Source organism: Amblyomma americanum, chromosome 7, assembly GCF_052857255.1.
Source record: "Amblyomma americanum isolate KBUSLIRL-KWMA chromosome 7, ASM5285725v1, whole genome shotgun sequence".
Lineage (NCBI taxonomy): Eukaryota > Metazoa > Arthropoda > Arachnida > Ixodida > Ixodidae > Amblyomma > Amblyomma americanum.
Window position 1 is genome coordinate 57,200,668 of NC_135503.1, and position 25,590 is coordinate 57,226,257.

Sequence of the window (25,590 nt, forward strand, 5' to 3'; positions counted from 1 at the left end):
TGAAGCTTCATAAACTGAAATTAGGCGTAGCATGTTGCCACTTCCGTTTCTACTCCTCTGCAGAATGCGGTCTGAAATATCAGCCATGCCGCCACTGCCATCGTTGCCAGCGAAGATTTTTTTTTTCTTTGAAATCCTGCGCACTCCGGTGCCGTGGCCAGAAGGTGCGCTCTGTCGTCCGTAATCCGTAAGTCTCTAGAGATTGAACCAGCGCAGATGCTTGGCTCAGCACTGTCCTACATACTTTAGCAATCTCTCCCAGCACTAAACTGCGACTTTCACTCAGCTTTGAAAATAGCAGCATTAATTACTTTCCCATCGACCAACTCCGCTTATTTAAGTTCGTTCTTAAGCGACCCTCAGCGTTTCGCAACACATTCTTGGCCCGGCAACAAAGCGGCGAGAGCGCGCGAGCGAGCATGAGCCGAAATAAGGACATGAAGAGCAACCGCTATTCAGAGAAGGCGCGCAGTGAGAAAGCGAACTAAGCTCCAAGAATCCGTCGACATAAACTCGCGGGCGTGCTTGACGCCGACCATCAGTGTACTGCACGCCTAGCAAGCAGCCCAGTTTACGCAACAGTCGACGAAACTCGCCGCAGCGACCACCTCCTCAACGCGATGAAAACAGCCAAGCGGCTTCCGAACGTCAACATCCTCCTCCTCTCCCGAAAAAAAAAAAAGATGACGGAAAAGCGGTACCTATCGTTGCTACTAAAGTCACACAATAACAGCGAAGGATGTGAACGAGCAAAAGAAAAGTGAGATGGGTTCAAATAACAAAAATAATAACAAAACAAAGCAAGCGATCAGCAGGATGCCGGGGCTTTTCCCGGTGCTCCGCTGCGGTGACGGATGACCGCTGGCGCAGGGCTCGCATAAAGCGCCATAAGCGCGAGGCCACGCCTGGCGAATCTATCCCCGGCGCCCTCTCCCAGAAGGGGCCACAGCTTTGGCTGGCGGTGGCGCGTCACGACTCGGGAATATATCGCGGCGTCAGGCGGCGACTCTAAGCCGTCGCCAGCTGCGAGCAACGCGCCGCCGCCGATGGCCGATCCGCCCGGGGCGCTTCCAGTGTGGTGACGCACCGAGAACGCAGGGGCGAGCGAAACGTTCAGGCTTCCACTTACAGTCGTGAGCAATACAAAAGGGAACATAGTTTGAGCATTCATTTCTTTATTACTCCATCACTATGTGTGATAAGCAGTTTTTTTTTTCTCATCTTCTAACTAGTTTTCCTCTTGGAGTATAATATCCAAAAGCCATCCTCAAATATAGCAAAGAAGTAAACAGAAAATTCGCAATTTCGCGAAACAAGTTCGTTCTCTCTGATACTGTCCACAACTGTGCATTACTGCGTGGGACTTTAATTAATGCGTGACTTCAGCCCTCATTTTCCTTTTTTTTTTTTGCAAACCGTCAACGTAATTCTGGCAGGAACGAGGCTTCACTGACGGCTTCACTGACAAACAGAAGCAACGAACGGTACGTTTTCTAGAGCAACCACATTTCACATTACGGCGACCGGGGGTCACTAGCGATGCGCTAGCAACTCAACATCTTCACAGCTCAAAACTCGAGCGAACGGTGTAACGGGAGAGCGCGAACTCAATACGCACAGAACACACCAAGCAATATGCAGAGCATAGGCCACAGAGCGTTAGCTACACCTACAATTCGTTAGTAACCCGGAAGGCGCCCGAATGCTGCGGCAGTGTCACTATGCGCACTCCACTCCGGCCAGAACCACCGCAACAATGTCGACAACACACATTTGGGAGGGCTGACACACCCATTCCGGAAAAAAAATACAAAAATTGGCGAGGACACTGAATCTCTGCCTTACGAGTATGACGCGATAGCTTAATGGGTTAATTCGCACATATATGTGCAGAATGTCATTATATACTTAACATACATAGACCCTTGGGAGACCTCATGCCCCTCCTGGCGCAGTGGTGCAGCGGTTAAGCGATGCGCCACTGCCCTGCGATGGCAGGTGCTCCCAGCGGTGGGCCTTGTGCGGGCCAGGTTTCTCCTCCCAAGCGACCAATCATAAATTTAACTGCCACCAGCAACGATGGCCAGTTTGCTCTCTGGACACCACCTGCCTCAGTCATAGTAGTGATTTTTTACCCACAACGCCGACGCCTGATTTTCTGGGTGACGAGGCCTTTAACGCTATCGCGTTAATGTACACATCGCAGCCATGTCGAAAAGAGCAAGCACACCGCTGCGCACCACGAGCACGTCGGCGGGGCATTCCACTAGCGCCGAACACGGTGCACTTGAAAAAAAAAAGAGAATTCTTTTTCTAGTGTGCGCGAGAACATTTGAACAACTAGCAGGACGCCTTCAAGAGATTTTCGCCATGGCGTTGCAGGACGTGTCATTAATGAATTAAATGGTGGGGTCAAAGTAAACATTGCGAGCTTTATTGAAATTAATCTCTCTTCTTTAACCCCCCCCCCCCCCTCGCCTACTCAGAGCCAACGACATAGCTCGCTTACATCTATAAATTTTATTCCTAAAGGAAAGGCCGCGTTTCAAGCACCCCGCTGCTCCGAACATAACAGACGCCCAAATCGTGATGACCCGTGTTGCACTCCTGGAAAATGAACAGCATTTGTTACGGCAGTGGCTATTTGTCTTGGAGACCAGGACAAGATCCTACATTTGGCCCAGAGATTAGTAGAGGCCTATCCAGCCTAGGACCTCTCTCCCACCCCGCTGCCCCCTTCCCTTTTGGGTTGTCAATCAAAATCAATGGCTATTTGTCTTAAACAAAGCCATACCTTTTCACTTAAGCGGAAACCGCGCCGGCAGCTCGGCACTCAGCAAGTGTTGCTCGAAGGGTGGCGCAAACGCGCCTTTTACGCTTTCCGGTAGCATTCAATCAACAAGAAGTGGGAACCACCCACTACGGTCGCCGCTTCGTCACGAAAAAAAAGGGCAACTGTTTCCTCCCGTTCTGGCAGCGGTTATTTGCCACACGAACGCCGCGCCGAACGCTGAATACCTCGAGCCTGTGCTCATATTCCGCACCATCCACCGCGGCGACGGCATGTGGTTCCGGCTGTGACAAGCAGAGGCCACAACGTCAGGGCTGTCCGGGCTTTGAAAACACGCGCTGCAGCGCGGGCCTAGGAACCTGAGTAACGATCTCACTTCTAAAAAGAAACCCCGACTCATTCGCAGGGTAAAACGTCGGGAAAGCGAGAGACCGCGAGTACAGTCTTTGCCAAACGTAACCAGGCTGCGTGGTTCGCTTCGCAGTCGTATATTGAAACTATTTGCCAGCCCACGAGCTCTAAATCTCTATATGCTAAGGAGAAACCTTGTCCTCACTTTCCGAGAACTTTTTCATCTTTAGGGAAGCCGTAAGGGCTCCATTATTCGAAAGAGAAACAAACCGTGCAGCCTGGTTACCTTTGGCAAAGGCTGTGCATACGCTGCATGCATGCAACTTGACCAGCGGGTGAACCATGCGTCCCACTGTTCACGGCGTACGCAACCCAACCTCGACGCAGAGGTCGCTGGCGGAAGGCACCGCTGTGGTGACGACCGCGGCCCCGACTTTTTCCAGTTACTTCAATGTAGGTAACTTCTACAGTCGCAACGCGAAAGACGCCGGGTGCCCTTAAGGCCAGTCTCCAGTGCCGTCATGCAGTGCCAGTGAAGGCTGTAGCGCCAGTGCCGTCATGCTCAGTGACGTCATGCAGGCACGTGCACACACCCAGAGACGTGGGACGAAGTTTTGGTTACACTGCTACAAAAATAGCTTCGTGGCTGATCCCGAAGGGCGAAAGTTCGGCGTAGGCTTCGGCGACCACATCAAAACAAGGGCGCGAAGCAAGGCAGCAACGCTGCGTCCATTACTACGCGATCAGCGGGTCGAGGCATTCGTCATAAGCCCTCCATAACGAAGGATTTCAAACCATCTCAGTCTTCAGACGTGAAAAGTTATTCTATGCGAAGTCTATAGCAGCAAAAGAAAAAAAAGACATTTACCAGCAGTTCTGTCACATTCAGGCCTCATTCTTCGCACTGGCAAGACAAGACAAAGGCTACGGGGCTAAATTTTACCTGCTAATGCGCCACGTTCCCCACCTCGTTAACTTAGCACGCGCCTGCGTCAGGGAAACACTGGAACCCCGACACTGGAAGATCTACAGCCTTCATAAATGTATAAGCCCATGGAGACAACGCCTGGAAAAATAGGCGGTACAAGTCGAGCATATACGAAGCATCGGCAAAAAAGAAAATAATAAAACGCGCCAACGCCACCGCTGAGCTGCGCGCATACGTGCATTCCCCGCGACCGGCCTCCAGGAAGAGGGGGGTAGGCTGGGAACGGTGGGAGGGTCGGGGTCACAGCCACGGGGTGCCGGAGGAGAAAGGATTAAAAGTGCGGCGTGTATTATGAGCAGCAAAACTTGGCCGCCACGCTGCCGCAGCAAGGAATGTCGGGAACCCGGCTGCACCGCGAAATATAAAACGAAGAGAGAAAGAAAGCGAAGGTGTGGAAGCGGCGTGGGGATGAACTTGGGGAAGAAGGGTTTTTCATCAGGTGCTGCCAGCCAGCAGCGTGGTGGGCTTTATTGACCGCCGCGCGGAGGCCATATTGCCCGCGATGCGCTGAGCGGTCGGATTCCTACACACCTAGCCGCGAGGGTGAGGGGCGCTGTGCCGTCACAAAGAGAGTGAATGAGTGGTTGAGAGGATATCAACAAGAACAAAGCCGCGGGGCGGGCATGATGAAAGACACGAGGGTTCCCCTCCTCTCTCCGCGGCCGGTGGAAGAAGTTCGCCAAACTCTTCTTTCTATCACTTTTCTTTGTTTTTCCAAGGAAGCGCAAACTTTCGGCAGGTGATGATCCGCGCACCCAGGGACAATGAATGCATGGCAGGCATCGTGGTCATATCTTGTGGGCTCACTCGCAGAGTAAAAAAACGAACAGAGAGGTGCACTTCACGCGTCCTCTCGCAGGAAAGAAAGGAAAGAACGGCTCCTTTCTTCGTAGCTTGCAAAGCTGCGATTCAAGATCAAAAACGGCGCCGAGGGAGGCCGCCACATTTCTAGCTGACAATGGTTGGCCACTTGCGGAGCATGAGAACAGTGGGGAAAAAAATAGAAACGTAAAAAAACTTTACACCATGCGGCAAAGTTTTTTAGAGACGCGCTAAGCAATAACTGTTAGTTTTTAGGTGCGCTCGCTATGTCAGGCAGCAAAAAAAAAAAAAATACAGAAAGGCAGTGTCCGATAGGGGACCTTGTTTTAACATTCTGTGAACTCAGTGATGAACACGCAAATCGAGAGACTGGAACAACGAGCTCAGTTACGTTGTCGTACAAGCGACACCCGTACTTGGGTCTTTTTCAAAATGCAAAGCCCGAAAGAGAGGCGAGTTATATTTATTCAAATCCCAGATCAAAAATGTTTTTTAACAATGGTTCCAAAGAATCAGGCGTGACAATACATTTAAAGCGCTCAACGCACGACTATACAGCGGAAGCCAAAGCACTTGCAACAGGAAAAAACAGAGCAGTTAAGTCACCTTACGTGCATCAAGGCAAAAGCCTTTGTGTTGTCCTGTTGAGCTCTCTAGCTCAACACGATCGTCGCACGCTTCTCGAATTAGTTTCGGTTTCGAGTTACGACATACTATACCTAGGTTATATCCGGTGTGTTTCCTACATCCGGTTCAAGTTACAACGTATGCCCTCTAAAACTCCCTCGTTCCGTCGGACTAGGTGGCCGAGTGGTTAAGGCGATGGACTGCTAATCCACTGCGCTCTGCCCGCGTGGGCTCGAACCCATTCTCGTCGAGATTTCTCATTTTATTTGATAGACAGGTGCAGCGGACACTTTAGAGGACGCACAAATCATGTCCATAAAAAAGGTGGGCTGATTTTATCAAATCAGTCCACCTTTTTTTATTTATTTAACCATGTTACTCATCTCATCACTTCATAGTTTTTATGCCCTGAAGCAATAAGAGATAGCTTCAAAAAAAAAAGACAGAAATCCTGTCCATAACGATGAGCCTACTATACACACTTTCACCTTAATACAAGACTGACCACTGAGAAGATAGATACTGGGCACCAGTGGACATCAAATTGGCGGCATGAACAGAAATCTACGGCAGACCGTGAGCAGGGACATGAGAGATGTGACGCCGCGGTAGCACGCGCGTATGCTTGTTCCACCTTCAAGTCCTACAAGAGGGCTAGTTTGTTCAATAACAAAACTTCGGCCACTGACACTGCGTACTCAGAGCAACCCCACTGCACGGCTGGACTCACGCAGAGCACAGCGTTCGCGAGAACGGGCTACCGATTTTCGGATTCCGTAATAAGGTGATGAGCGCTCGGTAGCTCGCGCGAAGCTATAACAGCCGCGCCTCCAGGCTGGTTCACTCACATCATGCCCTGGATCTCGGCGAGCACCCAGGAATGCTCGGATGAAGAGGCGGACGACGATGCAGCGGAAGAGCCAGCAGCGCCGGCACCCGAGCCGCTCGAAGAGGCCGCCGACTTGGAGGTGGCGGACGAGCCGGAGTCAGAGGGAGTCTGCAGACAGAGAGAGAGTGCCTTCAGCGCGGTTTCTCTTCACCTTGTGCCGAGTGCGCACGGCACCAGTAACAACGGCGAACAGGCAATGTGAAACGCCACTTGTGTCCAATTTCAACAAACACTACTGCAAGGGAAAGGCGAAGCGCTAAAAAATGTGTGGCAAGGGCAGGGAAAAAGATGGCTCGTATGACATATATGATGGAAGCCAACACTCACCGAAGCCAAGAAGCATAGGGGATGTACTTTTTTTATTAATTTGTGACGTTCATCAATGGGAGCTTACTAGGGTAATTATTTTTAAAGATAATTAGAGAGCAAAAGAAAAACAACCACAAGGCGCGGTAGGATCCGAACCCACGGCCTCCGAATTTCGCCTCGGCGCTCTACCAAACTGAGCTACGGCGACGGCTGTCCAATCTTCTGAGTCTAGGGGCATTTATGTGCAGTGCAAGCGAACCTTGAGAGTGTTCACGCGCCGCCACCCTCATCCACAGCGGCGGACGTTGAGAAAAGTGTGTGGTTCGACAGAGAGAAAAAAAAAGACAAAGAAGGGAGGAACACATTCATCCTTCACATCATTTAAGTTGCGCGTCAAGCGGACCCGTTTTTAAGCAGCCGCATGACCTTCTATTTATTTACTCGGCTCAGCGGGAGTCACGAGAGGTAGGCTCGACCCACTGAACAACGATCCCGGCACAGAACCCAATTTCAAGCCACGAAGAATGAAGCACATCTGTGGACACAGAGACGTAGTCCAAGACACTGGGGCGACACGGAGGTGCAATGCTCGACCCCCCCCCCCCCCCCCCCGGAGGAAATGCTCCCCCCCCCCCCCCCCCCCCCCCCCCGAGGAGCATTTAGCTGCAGAGAAAAAGAGCTCACGCTCGTGACAGGAGGACACGGGGAGGGTGACTCCTAATGAGAAAGCAGATCACTGCGAGGTACAGAAACACCTAGACGAAGATATCACGGCGATAGCTACACCTCAATACCACGTAGACACAGAGTGAACAATCTCGAAGAACATGCCTTGCGACTCAAGTTAACCAGGCACCACACCCATTGAACAGCCCCTGGACGCTGGACTTTTCGGTTGCGATCCACTGCAATAACGCTGTTTATCACACAGAAAGACCTTCGCAAAGCAGTCATTGAAAAAAAAAAAATACGTTATTTGAAGAGCTGGACATATTTTTAAAAAATGCTGTTAAATTCTCCTACGCTCGCAGCAGCACAATCGGAAGCGATCCCGACGCGTTGCATAAGGGAGTTTCCACCGACGCTGGTACTACTGCGCACCAACGCTTTAAACTCGGCAGTTTTCGTTGCGTTGCTGGTGGTGCGGATCCAATAGAATCTCGTTTCAGTAACTCAGCGTCACGGGGCACCGAGGCAATCTTCGAGGTGACTCTGGCTTCAACCAAGGGTTGAAAACGAAATCCAAACGTTACCGTACCTACTCGGTCACTTCTTCCATCATCATCAGCAGCAGCCTGACTACACCCACTGTAGATTAAAGGCCTCTCCCATATCACTCCAATCAACCCTGTCCTGCGCCAGCAGCGTCCACCTTATCCCCGCGAACTTCCCAACCTCATCCGCCTTCGAGACTTTAAAGTTCGCCCTCTCTTGAAATCCATCCACTTTGTGACCATTAACGACCATCCCTTCTTCAAGGGAGGCTAAACGGTCCACGCGCCGCAGGCAGCAGACCTCGGTCAGAAGAGAGCAAACGTAGGAGCCGGTATACGGCCTACAACTGCAAGTAAAGGCGGGCTTCTGTCAAAGACGTTCACATTAAACTGAGGACAACTGCATGCAGTTCCTGTTCGTTACGAAAATCGATTACCAGGATCTCACTTACTTTTTGAAGTTTGTTGGAGACCAAAATACAGATTTCCTGCGGTGAAAATCAGGTATAAAAACGTGTAATCTTTTTTCTTTTTTCCGCCACACGACTAAAAATGTAGGCGGCAAGACCAAAAAGGACTCCGTGATCACGTCTGAAAGTGAATGGTGATTTAGCCTTGCTTCAGATCAGCATTTAAAAAATCTGCCCCGACGCACTCGCAGTTTGCTTATGAAAACGGCCCGAGGCAGCGACACCTGTATTTATTTCTTATACCCTAAAAAAACTGCGTTATAAGCTAAAGCAGCCTGTCAGTATAATGCGGTAATCTATACCCCTAAGAGCCAATTTCAATTCGTCTTTCGAGTCCCTCCGGTGGAAAACCGAATTACAGAAGGATGTCTTTCGAGCACAGATGGGCAAGAGGACAGAGCAAGCAAGTGCTATCGACACCCGGAGCTGATACCCGGGTAAGTACTGCAGTTGGCGTACTCAGCACGCTACCACTTACGGCCGTCACGCTCGTACATCGTCGAAACGCAGGTCGGAGGTTCCGTCCCTTGAGCAGATGGTCGCGTTACCTATAGTGAGCCATTCGGTTAGGCTTACGTCACCTTTAGTTTTCGGGCATACGTAAATAAGAGGCCAAAGGGTTGTTATGTGATAAGGCAACACTTGGCTAGGAGCAACGCAGTGTTGCGGGGTTACCGATTTATTCCCATCACTCAGACTGATCATTACGTGACTAAAGCGTTTCAAAACTTGTCCCATGGCACGAAATTACCGTGAATTGTTTCGTGACGTTTGACGCTGACGCAAACGAGATTACGTTCGCACTTAGCTTATTATCCCTCACCCCTCACTCTCAGCGGCCTCAGTACCAGCAGTCCTTCACAGAGACCGCCGATTCACTTAGCACACCTTGAAGTCACTTACGTAAGATTTTTCAACCGTCCGGAACGACGTCAGAACAGCCGAGCTTCAACGTCGATCCGAGGCGAAATCCATCCCAATTTCTTAACGTCCGGCGCAATCCGTGACCAAAGCAGGGCGCAACGCAGCGAGGTATGACAGCTTACTAAAGTTTCGTAACGAATAGGCGAACCGAAAGCAAGCGCAAGGCGAAAAGTAAACGAAAATTACGAAGAGAGCAAAGAAATAAGGAACTCGTGAACAGAAAAGCCCGCCACCGCCGTCTAAGCGTACACTCTCATCCCGTGAAGCAGAGGCAGCAGCAGAAAATGGGGGCCCGACGCATAAGCGTATCTCTGCCCCCCCCCCCCCCCCCCCATACAGAACCCTTCCTTTTCCTCCACTGCTTTTCCTTAGGAACTATCCAATCACCACCCGTAACGAGATCGGCGCCACATGCCGCAGGCGAGGCTTAGTCGTGAGCGCGCGCAACCACTTATGGAGTGGCAAGAGCGCGTCTGGAGAGATAACAGCAGTGAGAAGAGGGGCGGCGATAGAAAGGAAGAAGGTTAAGAAAACTGGAGGAGAAAGTAAAAGGATAAGAAGAAAATCCAGCCTGCGGCTGACACCTCGCAACTGCGCCAAACTTCGCCGCCAGGTCTTCGGCGCACTCGCGGGCCCTGTTGCACAACTCACAAAGAGAGCCAACGGGACGAATGCAAAATAGACGTCAACGGCAATTTGGTGATAACAAAAACCGAAAAAAAAGAAAGCCGACAGAGAAAGAGAGGACAGCAAAATCTGAGTAAAGAATGAAGACAAGTGGCAGACTCCGCGCTCTGTGGACTCTGAAGCGATTTGGGGGTTATGGCACCAGGCTTAGCCCGAGTACATTAGACTGCTCCATCGCAACTGATTTTTGGGACGAGCTGAAAAAAAAGACAAACAAATACGTCAGCCAGTGCAAGCCCTTCGGTGTATCTTTTCTACACCGTCCATTTCAGAGAAAAGCAAGCAACCCTCGCACCAAGCGACGGTTTGTTGGTCTGGTTTGGCCTATCACGGCCTACAATTCCGACCACCTTACTACGGCTTGATAGGCTGCGCATCGCAGTGCGGTTTTTTTTTTTTTCCCCGAGTATACAAACCCGCAGTCGGGCCTTGCGTTTCTGCGGTCCACTTGTTCCTGGCATTAGCATCTTCTCAGGGCTATATAACAACTAGGCACGAGGGCAAACAAGTGATGCCATTCGGTAGAAGGACGAATCCCGACATTAAACGAAACGCAAAAGCTGTTTATTAGCAACGGCAGAGGACGAGCATACCGACGCTACGCTCGTCTAGGTAGCGGAAGGAAAGCAGCCGCTCTTCCCAGCCGGGCAGCCTGCTTTTGTAGCCGCCGGTGGCGACTCATGCCTCGGGTGACGCAGCGGTGGCGCCGTGCTTTATCGGGAACGCAGTCCAGCGCGTGGCCGTGCTACGCTGGCCCGGATGATAACAACGTGGAGGATGCGCGGAAATGTGCGCAGAGTGTGTCACCACAAACGGTTAGTTCAAGAGTTGGGCGACGAACTTCGTGTTTTTGTATCAATTCGAACCCAAACGTGCGGAATACAACCCTTGCATGAAGACGGCGAGGGGACCTTTCGGAGTACGCTGGTTTTCTCCATCGACAATTCGCGGAAAGGACGTCACACGTAAAGTTAGGAAGGGGTCGGAAGAAAAGAAGCTTCCAGAGTTCGTTCCCAAGAGTAAGCTGATGAAGCTGTGCAGACCGACACCTCGGTTCATAGACGTCATTCTCAGCTGCTGGCCCGAAAGCCGCGGGTTGGATCCCGGCCGCGGCGGTCGAATTTCGATGGAGGCGAAATTATAGAGGTCCCTGTAATGTTCGCTGTCATTTGACGTTAAGGTGTATCCAGACGACGGACTACGGACCTGTTTTGGCCCGCGGACTAGTAGTCACGTGGGTTTTCGCTTCCGGTCTACGAGGTCCGCGCATGGTCCGCGGGCCGAATCGCGCGAGAAATGCGAGAACATTTTTTTCTGGCGGCGGATCACGGCCTTTTTAGCGCGTACTCGCACACATCAGGTCTGGCAATTACACCACACTGGTCTTTCCCGGCACAGTGCTCTCGGCAGTCGAGGCGACACCAGCGAAAGTAGTTTTGCTTCCACTGTTAACATGTCAACGTGGTCGGACGACGCTACGTTTTACTTTTTGGCCTTAGTACAGCTTTATGGCTCGTTCATAATTGGGCATTCGCCGGCGATAGCGAGCGAAATTAGTCGTACACAGATACGGTTAGAAAACAGCAATTGACGCTGTCTACGTGCCATAAGCGTATGCACTCTCATGTACGCGAAACGCAGGTATTTTTCGGCACGTTACAACATTTCTCACATTTCCCACTTTTATTTCAGAGTAGGCAAAAACAGACGGGAGGATACGCTCAGCCCTGTGGCGCCATCTAGTTGTTAGGACGGGTAACTATTTCTGTCAACAAACGTACGCTCCGTTTAAGCCTAGAAGGGGCGCAATCGTCACTCTAAAAAAATCTTTTAACTCATACAAATCTTTCACTCATACGCCTTCTTATAGCCGAGGTGAGACCAAGCGAGAAATGGGTGCGCCATTTATTGCCAGTGAACGCAACAAAAAAGGCAGTAACAACAATGAATCCAGTCCGAAGCGAGCGGTCCTGCTTCGAAGCGTGCCGCCATGTTTGTCGCTGTGGGAATGCAACCTCCTTGCCGCGGCAGAAATACCTATGTCCCGTACCGGTCGAGCTTTCCGCTGGGTATTTAAGCGGAATCTCTGCCGCGGCGGTGGATTCCGCTTGCTCTCGCCGCCGAATGTCGAAGCGCGAGACGAGCATTGCTGCAGGCTGATCGCAGAGGCTTGGCCCGCCTTGTCGTCTGCTCTTCTGGTCCGTCGTGTGGATGCTGTCACCGGCCAGGCCCGGCCGGGCCACGCGCGGTCGACCCGACGTAACCGGTCCGCGGGACAGTCCGTGGCCCGCCGTCTGGATACACCACTAAAGAACCCCAGGTGGTCGAAATTTCCGGAGCCCTTCACTACGGCGTCTCTCATAGCCCGAGTCGCTTTGGGACGTTAAAACCCCCATAAACCATAGACGTCGTTGCTTTGAGAGGAAGAGGAGGATGAAAAAAAAACATTTATTGACAGCTTAAAAGTTGCCTGGTCTCAGTCCGCGAGCCCACTGGCTTGAAACACTGCTCGTCCCCTTTCCACCATGTTCTGGACAGCAGGGTCCTCACTGCGCAGGGTGGCTCATAGGTTGCGCCAAATGTTACTTCCGAGTAGAAGATATTTTTTTTGGCATAGCCATGTCCCGTGAGACATAACGACTAAAAGCCGCAACAGACACAGGACAGACGCAGGCGACAGCACAGGGCGGTACCGGACTTCTCAGTGAAATTCCTCCGCAAACTGTCTACGCTTTCAAGAAGGCAGGATGGTCGCTCTTCAGCCGGTGCCTTGATGATGGCCACCCTCTGCACAGGCGCTAGTAGGTTGTGCTTGTCCACCGATGACTGTACTTGGGTCATGCTTTAACACGCGTTGCCGAGGAAAGTGACTGGAGCAACGCCCACTTCTCTCCTTCTGCCTGTCCTTGGAAGCTGATGACGTAGGAAATTCCAGAGGAATTCAATCGAGTGCTGGGTTGTGCGCTGAAAGTCACGCCAACGCCTCCAACTAGACAATCCAAGGCAAAAGCGTTGAAAGCACACACTTCGAAGCCAAGTATTGAAGAATCCGACTTGCCTCCAGCACTCTGCCTTGAGGCTTTTTTCCAATGGCCGACAGACGGCCCAAGCACCCCAGACATGGATGAAACATCGTAGGGGCAGGCATTGCTTCTCAGGCAAAAGGCATGGGCACTATAGCTGTGCACGTCGAAGATGCTATGATTGCACAACACAGCCTTCACTGATGATCCGTGTGCACGGTGCTCTGAAATCATAGCCTCTTGGTTGTCACAGTTTGAAATTTCGTTTTGAGGAAAGAGAGGGCGAGGTAACTGCCACCCTTATCAGCGTACACCTCAGTCGCGTAGTGAAGGAAGGAGAGAAAGTGGTGCCATAGGGGAGGGCTTAGGAATAGTTTTGACCACCTGTGATTACTTAACGTGCACTAACATCGCGCAGCACACGCGTGCCTTTTGTGTTTCGCCTCCAACCAAAACGCGGACGCAACGGCCAGGATTCAACCCGCGTCCTCGAGCCGAGCACCCGAGCCTGTCGTCTCGTCGAAAGGAGCACGCCCACACTAGAAAGGAGTGGAGGAAGGAGAACTTCGCACTATTTTCCCTTTTTCTTTTTCCCTCTTCACTCTTTCACCTGATCACTGGACGCGGTACGTCGGTATCAGGACGCCGACGCCGCCGCCAGCAGAACCACCGCGCGGCAGCGTCGCGGGCAGCCACACGGGGAAGGAAAGAAATGAGACCTCAAAACGACGACGCCCAGAAGGCAACCAGAAAGAAGCGCGCCGGGAAATAAAGGAAAGCGGGGGAAAGGAAGCGAGAGGACGCGCCGAAGAGAAAAAGGAGTCGCGACAGAGGATCAGGATCAGGCGGATGATTCCGGATTGCCCCCGACAGGCGAGAGAAAGCCGTGGCCCCGAAAGAAATCAGTGATCTGCCCCGAGGGGACGCAGGGGCACCGCCGCTTTCCCCCTTCCCCACTCCCTTTCCCTCCCGCCATCCCGGCAACCACGCGCTAGACCGCACTTTCTGCGTCTTTCCTTCCCTCTCGAAAAATCCATCTCTCCGCCGACGTGTGTGCGTATGTGCGAGTGTGGTGCTTCCATAACCCCCCCCCCCCCCCCTCTTCTTCCAGCATCTCCCAACCCCGAAAGCTGGTCCCGCCAAACTTGCGACGCTGTTCTTTCCGTTCGCCGGGAGAAGCGAAGCCAATCTCATTCTCGGCGGCCTGCACTTCCCGTCGGATCTGACGTGTCGGAAGAGAGAAGACCAGCCGAGGCTAACTTTGGCCGCGCGTGCAGCCGCCAAAGCACGACGCTGCCCGGAGCGTGACGTCAGCGAACAGCGAAGGTAATGAACGAGCGAGACTAGTAAACAAAGAACGCGACAAAATAGCGAGTCAAAGAGGTGAAAAGTGTCATAAGTACGTCAAAAGTCGTCACTGACACATTCTGTCAACTAGCGAATCTTGGCTACGAAGCGGTGCAGTTGAACTGCGAGGCTTCGGGACTCGTAACCGTCAAATCTGAACAATGGCGTCGTTTCGATATGACTCAGGTGGTGAAGCTTCCAAAAGCAAAAAGTCTGATCACTGACGCCAGCCGACACATTCGTATCCTGGTATACAACGAACACTGCTTTAACAAGCCTGTCACTAAGATCAACCATGTTCAAGTCACCATCACGACTGACGAAGAGAACAAAATCAGTGCCGGCAGGATCCCCGACGGAGTGATGCATCCCACAAAACCTTTCCCGCGTCATGAACATCTACGCGGCACACAAGGGTAACGAAATGAGAGGCTCGTTTTGACACACATACTAAAGAAGCCAACAGTCATCGAAACCAAAGAAAGCATAGCAGAATCTATTTTTTGTAATTTTGTAATGGAATATAATTTGTGGTGTTGATTAATGAAAAATTAGTAGTCCAACCACTTTACGGCTGAAAGATAAATTATAACAAAGTAGTATAAAAAAAACACATGCCGCCAACAGGTCATGGGTTCGGATACCACTGGAGGCACGTCGTTTTCTTTTTCTACTTTGCTAACATTTATCTTTCAGCCGTAAAGTGATTGCACTACTAATTTTCCGTTACAAACGCCAAAAATTAAAAATAAAGAAACATTCCCCTGTGCTTTACTTGTTTTCGATGACTGGTGGCTTCCTTAATATGAACATCTATGCAAAGTAAACATGGGCACAACCTGGTACCATCACAAGCAAACCCCTTCGCCGCACAGCATGCTCGTGCTGTGGGGAAGGAAGAGTCGCAACAGACCGGCCCGTCACTGCTTACTGCTGAACCTGCATGGAGCCCCGCGTGACACGCATTTCGCCTCAGAAACTGCACAATTACGTGGACAGGCAACTGTAACTTGGGCACATCAACGCCTTGCTGCAAACCTATAACCGGATGCATGGGTCACCGCTCAGCGCAACAACACCAGCCGTCGTAGATGGTAAATATCGCGCTTTTATTTTGCGCGCCTAATAAATACGCCGATGTGCGGTTCAAAAGAAGACAATGGGCAGCATGTGAGGGGGGGGGGGGGGGAGCGACGTAAAATAGGAAGGTCTCAGGTCACATCTGGAGGGGTGTTTGTACAAATCAAAGTTAGCAATGCGCCACGCGATGTGGTTGTCTCGTTTCGTCCTTGTGTCCACTCAGCGCATTCAAGCTACAGAAAAACTCTTCTACAAAGAACACCACAGTGATCAGTGCAGTGGCTGCTCACCGAAGTCAGGAAACCACACAGAGGCACAGCGTGCGGACCAACAGTTAGCCGGACTGGAGCCACATTCGCGATACGCAGTCTACCGTGCATAAAAGCTGTCTCCGCACCGCTCCAGGCGCTATAATATCTCAGGGGGAACACATCTCAGATTCTCTCCAATAATAGTACAGATTTCAAGCGACGCCAGTGAGCACGGATGCCAACAGTTGCGCAGGTAGTACAATCAATGGGAAAGGGAAACCTCGCTCTCCCTCAAGAACCACGCATTCCTTTCTTCAGCGTCGAGCCTAAACAGACGTCACGCGTTCATGATTCGCCGTGAGGAAATTTGTTCAACTTCAAGTATGGAACCCGCTTATAACTGAAAAAAAAAATCGCTATTTCCATTCGTGCAGGTGCGTGAGGCATGCACGCCGCGCCTCCCGTCGAGGCGGTCTCGTGAATTGAAACACACCCAACCGCCGACACCGTACTCAAAAGACGTCTTCAGCACCGACTCCACAATACGCTATAACGCCTGCACGTAGAAAGCGCTCAACAGCGCCTAACTTACACACAGTGTGTTGAAAGCTGTTACCCGTGCAAGCAGACCACCGATAAAGCGTGTTCCAATTCACACCAGCTGTGCCTACACACCTCGCAAACGCAGCTCACACCATGAAACGGAACACCCATTTGCAAATCATGCGGCTGTCTACAGGTGCAGGGTTGGTCGGTTCGATCTGCGCTTCCTTCGAGAAATTTACACCTAATTCCTTCGTAGGTACTTAACAGTGTTTTAAACCCCTACGTTAGCCTGAATACGCACACACTCGAGAAATGAAGACTGTATGCTGTGCTGGCCACCATTTGTAAATGCTTTCAGGCTAATCCTAAGCGTGGAATACCACACCAGACTGATCCGGAGTTCCCGGGTTCGAACCCGACCGCGGCGGCTGCGTTTTTATGGAGGAAAAACGCTAAGGCGCCCGTGTGCTGTGCGATGTCAGTGCACGTTAAAGATCCCCAGGTGGTCGAAATTATTCCGGAGCCCTCCACTACGGCACCTCTCTCTTCCTTTCTTCTTTCACTCCCTCCTTTATCCCTTCCCTTACGGCGCGGTTCAGGTGTCCAACGATATATGAGACAGATACTGCGCCATTTCCTTTCCCCCCAAACCAATTATTATTATTATTATTATTATTATTATTATTATTATTATTATTATTATTATTATTATTATTATTATTATTATTATTATTATTATTATTATTATTATTTATTCTTTTATGCAGTAGGGTGCCTTTTCATTGATGGGCTCCCTTCAGCGGAGCCTACGTTTCCAGGCTGTCCCCAACGCTTGCAAATACACGGGTACCACCGGTGAGCTTAAAACTGCACTGGTGAGTTCGCCTCCCCCTGAAGTCTACAGCGCCAGCTGTATAAGGTACGCTGGCTCTTAGCACGACGTTCGGCGTCCGCACAGGTGCAGAGCAGGAGTAGACTGACCTTTACACGGGGACTGTGCGGACAGACACCAAAAACTGCACAGCGGGGGACCGGACACGGGAAAGTGAGGACGTAACAATATAATGCATTTCATCCATTAAAAACTCAAGCCGGACCAGTTCATAAGAGATGGCCGGAAGTATAGCCAAAATCGCTCCGCAGTCAAAACACACGAGCAACAGTATAGCCCCAAATACATGGACAAACGCAGGACAGCGCATGCAACAGCCATAGAGAGATAAAGAGAGGGGGCGCTCACGTCGCGAAGCAGGGCGGAGGGAAGGCAATCGATGCTCATCAATGATGCACCGCGACAAATTACACATGAAAGAACATTCCGACGGAGAGAGAGACACGGCCCGCAGATCGCTTGGCCCAGACGCCGGCGGCGTTTGTTGCTGCCGCCGCCGGACCAAGGCGGGCAGGCCGACACCGGAGCGGGCGCCGCTCCCGCCGCCACTGCTCCTCCCGCGAGCGCTTCCTCCCGGCTCGGGAATTGCTTCCCGAGTCCCGACGCCGCTTTCGTTCTTCGGGCACCTGAGGCTCCCGCACAGCCACGGAGGACGGCAGGGAGCAAAAGGAAGCCCGAAGCGCGACAGAAGTGAAACGACGACGACATGCGCGACTGCCGGCAACTGAGCGGCGTTTTGTAGCCTTTCAGAGCGCGGTGTTTTGTCTGCATATCACTTCCCTTTATCTGCGCGAGATGTGAGCACCGAATTTTTTTTCCGCCACTTGTGCTGACCTCTTGAACGCGTGCAACCGAACAGTTAGCTATTCGGCGCTTTTGACGCTTTTTCGGGGGGGGGGGGGGGGGGGGGATGCGTCATCGGTCATAAAATCCGCCCACTGGCAGGAGGGAGGTGCCGTAGTGGAGGGCTCCGGAATAATTTCGACCACCTGAGGATCTTTAACGTGCACTGACATCGCACAGCACACGGGCGCCTTTATTTATGGAGGAAAAGCAATAAGGCGCCCGTGTGCTGTGCGATGTCAGTGCACGTTAAAGATCTCCAGGTGGTCGAAATTATTCCGGGGCCCTCCACTGCGGCACCTCTTTCTTCTTTCACTCCCTCCTTCATTCCTTCCTTTACGGCGTGGTTCAGGTGTCCAACGATATATGAGACAGATACTGCGCCATTTCCTTTCCCCCAAAACCAATTATTGGCAGGAGGGAGGTGACGTCACCTGACCGGATAAATCCCATTGGTCGGAGGGAATTGTGGCGTCACCACAGCGGACAATTGCCACTGGCTGGAGAAAATACGTCACATCCGGTAAAGCGTCAGCAGCGTCTAAATACTATGGCATTGCCAACACATTAGCTAATTAGACATCCCTGTGAATTTTCTTTTCGCTACGCGACATGTTAATGTGCCGTGACGTATGTGTTCCGATAAGTAAAATTTCTATTCCCCGCTATTCGCTATCCACACCGTGATACCGAATGTGAAGTTAATTCCACAAAAACCATCGAAGAACCTACAGTCGATGCAACTCAAGAACGAAGCAGCAGACTCCCCTCAAATGATGTCCTCCAGCCAATGGCGTCCATCGATTTTCCTGACGCAGCAGTTAATCCGACTACTCCGGGATGAATTCCCTTTCACCTGCCACCCCCGCGAATGTCACGTTAAAAGGTCCAAGGGGGCTTAACCACGACGTCGTGAGAATCGGTCGACGCCATTGGTTGGAGGGCTCCTTTCGAGGGCATTTGCTGCTTCGCTATTGAGTTGTATCCAACTACAGTGCAGAGATCGAGCGAATTTAAGCGGGGAAAAAAGACAAGGCTGAGGGGACCGCAACGCCAGAGGCCACTGTGCGGCCGTGTGGTTGCGACAAAAAATGCCGCAACACCCACACTCTGGTTCGGGCCTGCAGCCCTTCACGCCGTCACCCTCATCACTCTTCTTTCCCGTGCTCGCCGCGTCACCCGAAGTTTAATATGACACAGGTTTATTACAAACGTATTTCCGCATTGCGGAACTTCTTCAGAAACTGCGGAAACGCAGCCCTCATCCAAGTGACGCCGGGAGCGGGACGATATATGCGCGACATGCATCCCGCGTAGGAGTACGGGGGCGCCAAAACCAAACGCAGCGCACCGGCGGCCCTTTTAAATTCTAGCTCATTCGCTTCCCATTCCGCCGTGCGGGGAAAGAGGGGATTAATTGATGCACCTTCCTCGCTCTTATTACAGATTCACGCATGCACGCCGCAATAACAGCGCGCGCAGCACGCGTCCCCGCACAAGCGGACGAGCGCCAAAAATAAAAAGGAGGAAGGTGGATACGGGGAGGTATGTGGTGCGTATGACATCCGGGTATTCGCTTCCTCTCTAGGGGTGCGTTTTTATGTTTTTTTTCTCCGGGCGAGCATGATAGCGTCGGCTCCCTTTTGCGGCCCTCAATTCCTTCCAGCAAAGCTGCACCGGTCCTTATTCTTACTTAGCTGCTCTCTCTCTCTCTATCGCTGCGCCGAACCTGCAGCTCGGCGTTGAAAGGCAAAGTACATCCTCCAGCCAGCGAAGAAATGTGCGTAGCGTCTCGGCCTGATTGCCCGATACTTACGCCCCCTCGTATCACATTTGCATTCGCAAGTATCGCGCCATCCCCTCGTTCTCTTCGCTCCTATAGGAGTGACAGCGCTTCGCTTTCTCAATCTTTTTTTTCTTCCACGCGAGCCCCCATCAAAGGAGGGCTTAACTAACTCAAGTCCCGTCTGACTGCTGACGGATCAGCGCTGGGCGAGCAGCGGCCGTGGTTCGACGGAGGTGAACGCGAGAGCCGTTAGCGAGCAGGGCCACCGTTTCCACGAGCACAATATAGGCAGAATGCATTTAGGACTAACCTGGAACGCTGGAGTACACCGTCTTTCTTTTTTTGCAATTTTTTTTATCAAGAAAAGGCATTCAGGGAGAAGAGCATGAGGACTTCGCAAATAGCGATACACGAAGGAAAAAGAACCCTTAAGAAATAACACACACACACACACACACACACACAAATATATATATATATATATATATATATATATATATATATATATATATATATATATATATATATATATATATATATATATATATATATATATATATATATATATATATATATATATAGCTGTTCTAATACATGGAGCCCAGTAATTTTAATATGCTACAAATTTGCATTACCTCTGTGATGACCAGACATTCAAAACACTGCATAGAAGTTACGAACTTGCTCGACCTAATCACAATGGTCCTCCCATTGTACAAATGCAACAAACTGGGACATTTAATAAGAAAAACTTGATTAGAGCCCAAATAAACTTCACTCATTTTGATCCTTTCTGAATTTCAAAGGACAATAAAGATGCGCACAAATACGCAGGTGCATACAGTAAATCAAGAGCACAATTCAAAACTGCTCCACCGCCTGTCAATGAAGCATTGGGACCACTGAAATATTAGACAGTTCAGCCATAGAGTTAGCTTTGGCATGCAATTACCTTTCAGCAGGCGACCTGCACCTCTGGAACCAGACACTGACCTTTCTTTGGCAAATATTTTGGAAAAGACCGTTTCTTCAATTACATTAGCAATTCGTTTAGTTCAACAACTGGAAATAAAAATTATACATCTTTTTACACTGCATATTACAGGTGATATGCCAGAGAGGGTTAATAAAACTGCTGCTGACGGGGCTAAGACCTTCCACCTATAGGACGTCCTTCTTGTACAGACGTCACCAATGTGTGAGACAGCACAAGGTGAATGTACCACATAGCTCCACAACAGAATAGCAGTAACAAAAAAGAAAAACTAATAAGGTTGGTGGAAAGAGCCGAATTCAAATCACACACTTCTGTTTTGTGTCTTCCCAACTATCACATTTTCTAAGCAGATATATATTCAGACATGCTTGTTTTCACGCATTTTGTGGCCATGTTCATTGCTCTAACTTCTTTACCTCTTCATGTATCAATTTCAAGGCACCAAACCTGCACAGTCTACCGTGCTCTGATGTATAAAATAGCTGTATGCCCTCTTCGAGGCTGCCACACAATTGAAAGGCTCATTTTAGCCACAGTTCACACATGTTTTTGCTCCCTTCATACACCATTTGCACCCTCTGAAGGAGGGCTGGCAGTATATCTGACCTTAATGCACATTGACCATGTATGCGCAAGGCCAGAAAACTTTTGCTTCATAGCAGGTCACTGCTGTGCAGCTTTTGCATGAAATACAGGGCTCTGTCAGACAGTTGTACAGTTTCAAAACGCACGCACAATGTGATTACAACTTGGTTATTGTTTAGAAATTTTCCAGGACATAACAAGATGCATCAAGAGCATGAAGCACTTGAAGGTACGCCATATACACACTTCTCTATGAAGGAAACACTTTCTTTTTACCTTGCCCTAAAACGCGTGCCATCTTCCGCATCCATTGCACTGAACCCACTCCCGATGTACTCAAAAGGTATGGCATAATATTAGCACGACAATAATGTCATCACAAAGACGGCCTCAGTTAGGACTGTCATGCCTCCTTGATACTGGAAACAGACAGCGGAACCAGTTACCACACATATGAAGACCACGGCGACATATTATGCCATTGATAAAGCCAATCCATGTCTATATAAACGCGACTGTGGTGTGAGAAAGAGCGATACCGGTGCTACCACAAAAATGATCAAATCTCCCGAGTACAATACGAAAGCAAAAGCCTAGCACAACAACCCGTGAACACAACTTAATGGTTCCCCTTCTCTAACTGCATTTGGCTGTAATTCTTAAAGCAAGAAAATCTCTAGAAGCTACGATGCAATACATGATTGGCCATTCATAGGTGGTGGTGCATGTCATGGAAAAGCCACAAAATAACAAAAGGTAAAACATTAAAAGGCATAGATAACGAAGATAAATATATAAATCCTAGTGACAAAGTACGTTCTTCACATAATGAAGCAGTATAGTAAAAATAGCAGTAATCAAGGTGCCACTGAGAAGCATTTCATTCTGTTTTTGTTTTTAGTAAAACTTGACTCTGACTTCTTGTGGATTCTTTAATGTGAAGATGATGACACAGAGAGAGTTGCGGACTTCATGATCATTTGCTGGAAAGCCCAGCCTTATAGATCCTGACTCAAAAACTACTTGACTTCATCACAGTTTACTTGCGAAACTGATTTGCGGTAGTGAAACCTATATTTCATTTTTAGGTATTTATTAGCCTATAAAAGCTCCATTTTCAGTTAAGTAGAGCCATTGTCTTTGGAACACAATATCCAATCAATAAAGGCCAGCTCCAAATTATCCTTACTGTCCGTTTAACACTCCTGTCAAACTAAAATAATGTCATTTGAAACAAGTGCCATTTGCCACATCGAAGGCCAGTCGGTACATTGGTGCAACATGATAAGAAAATGAGGCTGTTCGCAAACAATACTGGGTGTTTAAGCACTGCCTTTCTACCAACAACCTTGTTAAGCTGCCTATAATCACAACATGTCCAAGGCAAGCCATGCCACTGAAAATGCACTCGAGAGGCTCAAAGCTAGCTTTTCCTGTTACCCCAACGAGGATAGAATGCATCTTACCTAATACTACCCAAACCACCAGGCCCTCAAGCATTTTATTCAGTCCCCACAAAACACTAGAAAACACTGCAGAGCAGGAACGGGAATGAGATGTACTGTCAGAGTCAAGTGGAATGCAATCCAGGTAACTGAAATCCAAAAATATCAGCACAAAAATATCTACTAGAGAGGAAATAGAGGCGTACTAACACTTGCATGCAACAGTCTTCATGCCATCAAAGTGAAAATCAAGTGTGCTTGTATTCGGCCTCTCTCAGCTAAGATCTCGCTGTGTTGTTCTCACTGCAAATGCCTTGTTTGCATTTCATCTGATGCTAACGGTACATACATTTCAAGCAGCGTATGAACAACCTTGCTCAGCACTTTTGGTCAGTAGGTAACAATACGAAGTTCAGCTGCCCTTTCACAAAGCGTCTAAAAACAAGCTACACAAACAACAGAAGTAGCTATCAACCATTACAAATATCACAAATCTATTGTGCAAATGTGTGGCATGAAATGTACGCACTTTTATTTTAATTAGTGCAGGAAAATCTGAAAAAGGAAGCATGGATCAAACTGGAATTTCTCAACATTGCTTCTTGCAAAAAAGACAAAAACCAAGACAAAAGTGTTTCTGGCTGAACAGTCCTCATTTCTTGCACATGTCTGAGAAGTCAGATAAAAGTTTTTCATGATGGGCAGCTTGCTCCTACACCTTTATCTGCTGTTCATGGACCTGAAGACATTTACCCTGAATATATCTTGCTGTGCCATTGCTCCCAAACAAGCGCACCAATCAGGAGCAACAGTGACTGAAACTTTTAGTTTTTTATCAGGCACTGCCTCATGTCTCAGCAGACGCCTCAACAGCATAGTGGGGAAGTGATGAAGGATGGAGTGAAAGAAGAAAGAGGCGCCATAGTGGAGTGCTCAGGAATAATTTCTACCACCTGGGGATCTTTAACGTACCCTGACGTCGCACAGCACAAGGGCACCATTTGCTTTTCGCCTCCACAGAAACGCAGCTGCAGCAGCCTATTGGAGGCTAACAAAAAGGCTTTAAATCAAACAGCACAGATACCTATGAAAAGAAAAGGTAGGCAATGCTCTACTGGGCTAGCACAGTGGACTCAAATAGAAGGAAAATATAGACAGGGACAGCAGGGTGGACAGAGGAGGTTAGAATATTCACTAAAGCTAGGTGGCTGCTGCTACCGCAGGCAAGGGCTAATTAGAGATTAGTGGGAGAGGCCTTCATCCAGCAGTGGACGTTACCAGAGTATGCTGAGCCCCCTGAATGCGACAAGGCCACTTAAACATTCTCCATGTTAGTAGGTGAAGCCAGTGCTCAAGGGCTGCAGCAACTGGAGCTGCTTTTGTTTGGTACACCTGACACCACCAAAAACGAGCACCCAGAAATTTCAGATATCGAAAAGTGAGCTTCTGATCTACCCAACGGCTTCAAACACCATTGCTATGTCTCAGATGAAATAAAAAGAAAAAATGTCAGTCGATCTTGGTATTTAGGCCAAATGCGGATATGTGCGCAAGCATGATGTGTTTTGATGCAGCGCTACTCTGCTAGGTTAAAATGAATGGTGTGTGAGTGTTCTTTCATGCAAAACTGAAAGGAGGACATGGCAAGACCAGCCATAGCACCTACCTTGTACCACTTCGCCACTTCTCACCTGCCCACTGGCTGCACCTTGGCAGGTAAGCTACCTGGTCGGTAGGTGAGTAGTGGTGCAGCACAGCATGTTCTCGCCTGTTAATCACATGCTACACCTTGGCAAGTAAGCCGCCCGGAGGGCAGGTTAGCAATGGCGCAGTGGCACAAGGCAGGCGGTAATGGCAGGTGTTGCCATCGGTGGGACTTGGGTTACGACCCAGGTTGCCCTTCCCAAGCAGCCTTTCACGATTAAATGAGTAATTGCCTGACATGGTGGGCAGGTTGCCCATAACTCAATAAGCAGGCAGACAGACAAACAAACATACAATGCCCAAATGCAGGGAATGGCCACTATAAATGCTAGCGCACTAAAAAGGGAAGTCTTGAAAATAACGTCTACAGTTTATGACAAGTTCTTTTGCGGTTGGTTGCGATGATCGAAGGCCAAGATTGCAGCAATGCAAGAAAATTGCAAGAAATGGGAGTAATTATTCAGAAGCAACTGCCATAAAGAGTTCAAACTTCCCGAAGCCCTGCTGCAACAAATGAGAACTGCAAGCGCCATTGTGGCCCTATGAATTTATTCAATTCACAATGCCAACTTCCTGCTTATTTATATACACCCCCTCCAAAAAAAAAAACAGTTTTACACATTATATAATTTAAACATTTCAAACGTGTCCACGTCCTCACAGGCATTAACAACATGCCCATCTCACCTGTGCAAATAATGCAGCTTTAACTGCATCCTGCCTCTTACCACAGCCATTCCTGGCCTACCAACGCAGTGTAAAGAAAGTTTAGATATTGCGATAAATGGGCCATTTTATTCTGCCAAGTCCTGCACCTGGTGTATGGTCTGTAGTGGAAAATTTCGGCTATAAATAAAATTTTATTGCTTAGATATACCGCAGAGGCAAATTTCAGCTAAAAATTATTATTTTTTAATAAAATGAAGGTTCTTTGCCTTTTTGGTGCTATCGCAACCATTCTGACTGTGCCAGCCCTGGCATTAGATCTACATTTATGTGTCTGCATATTTATCATTTAT

At 49.5% G+C, this 25,590-nt stretch overlaps 1 protein-coding gene across 1 annotated transcript in view; it reads right to left on the minus strand.

Moving 5' to 3' along the window:
* Spt3 (Transcription initiation protein Spt3) overlaps positions 1 to 25,590 on the minus strand; it is a 118,723-nt gene that overhangs the window by 91,457 nt on the left and 1,676 nt on the right. The window contains exon 2 of the mRNA XM_077632305.1: positions 6,428 to 6,576. Within this exon, the coding sequence (XP_077488431.1) occupies positions 6,428 to 6,576 (149 nt within the window). The remainder of the gene's footprint in view (positions 1 to 6,427; positions 6,577 to 25,590) is intronic.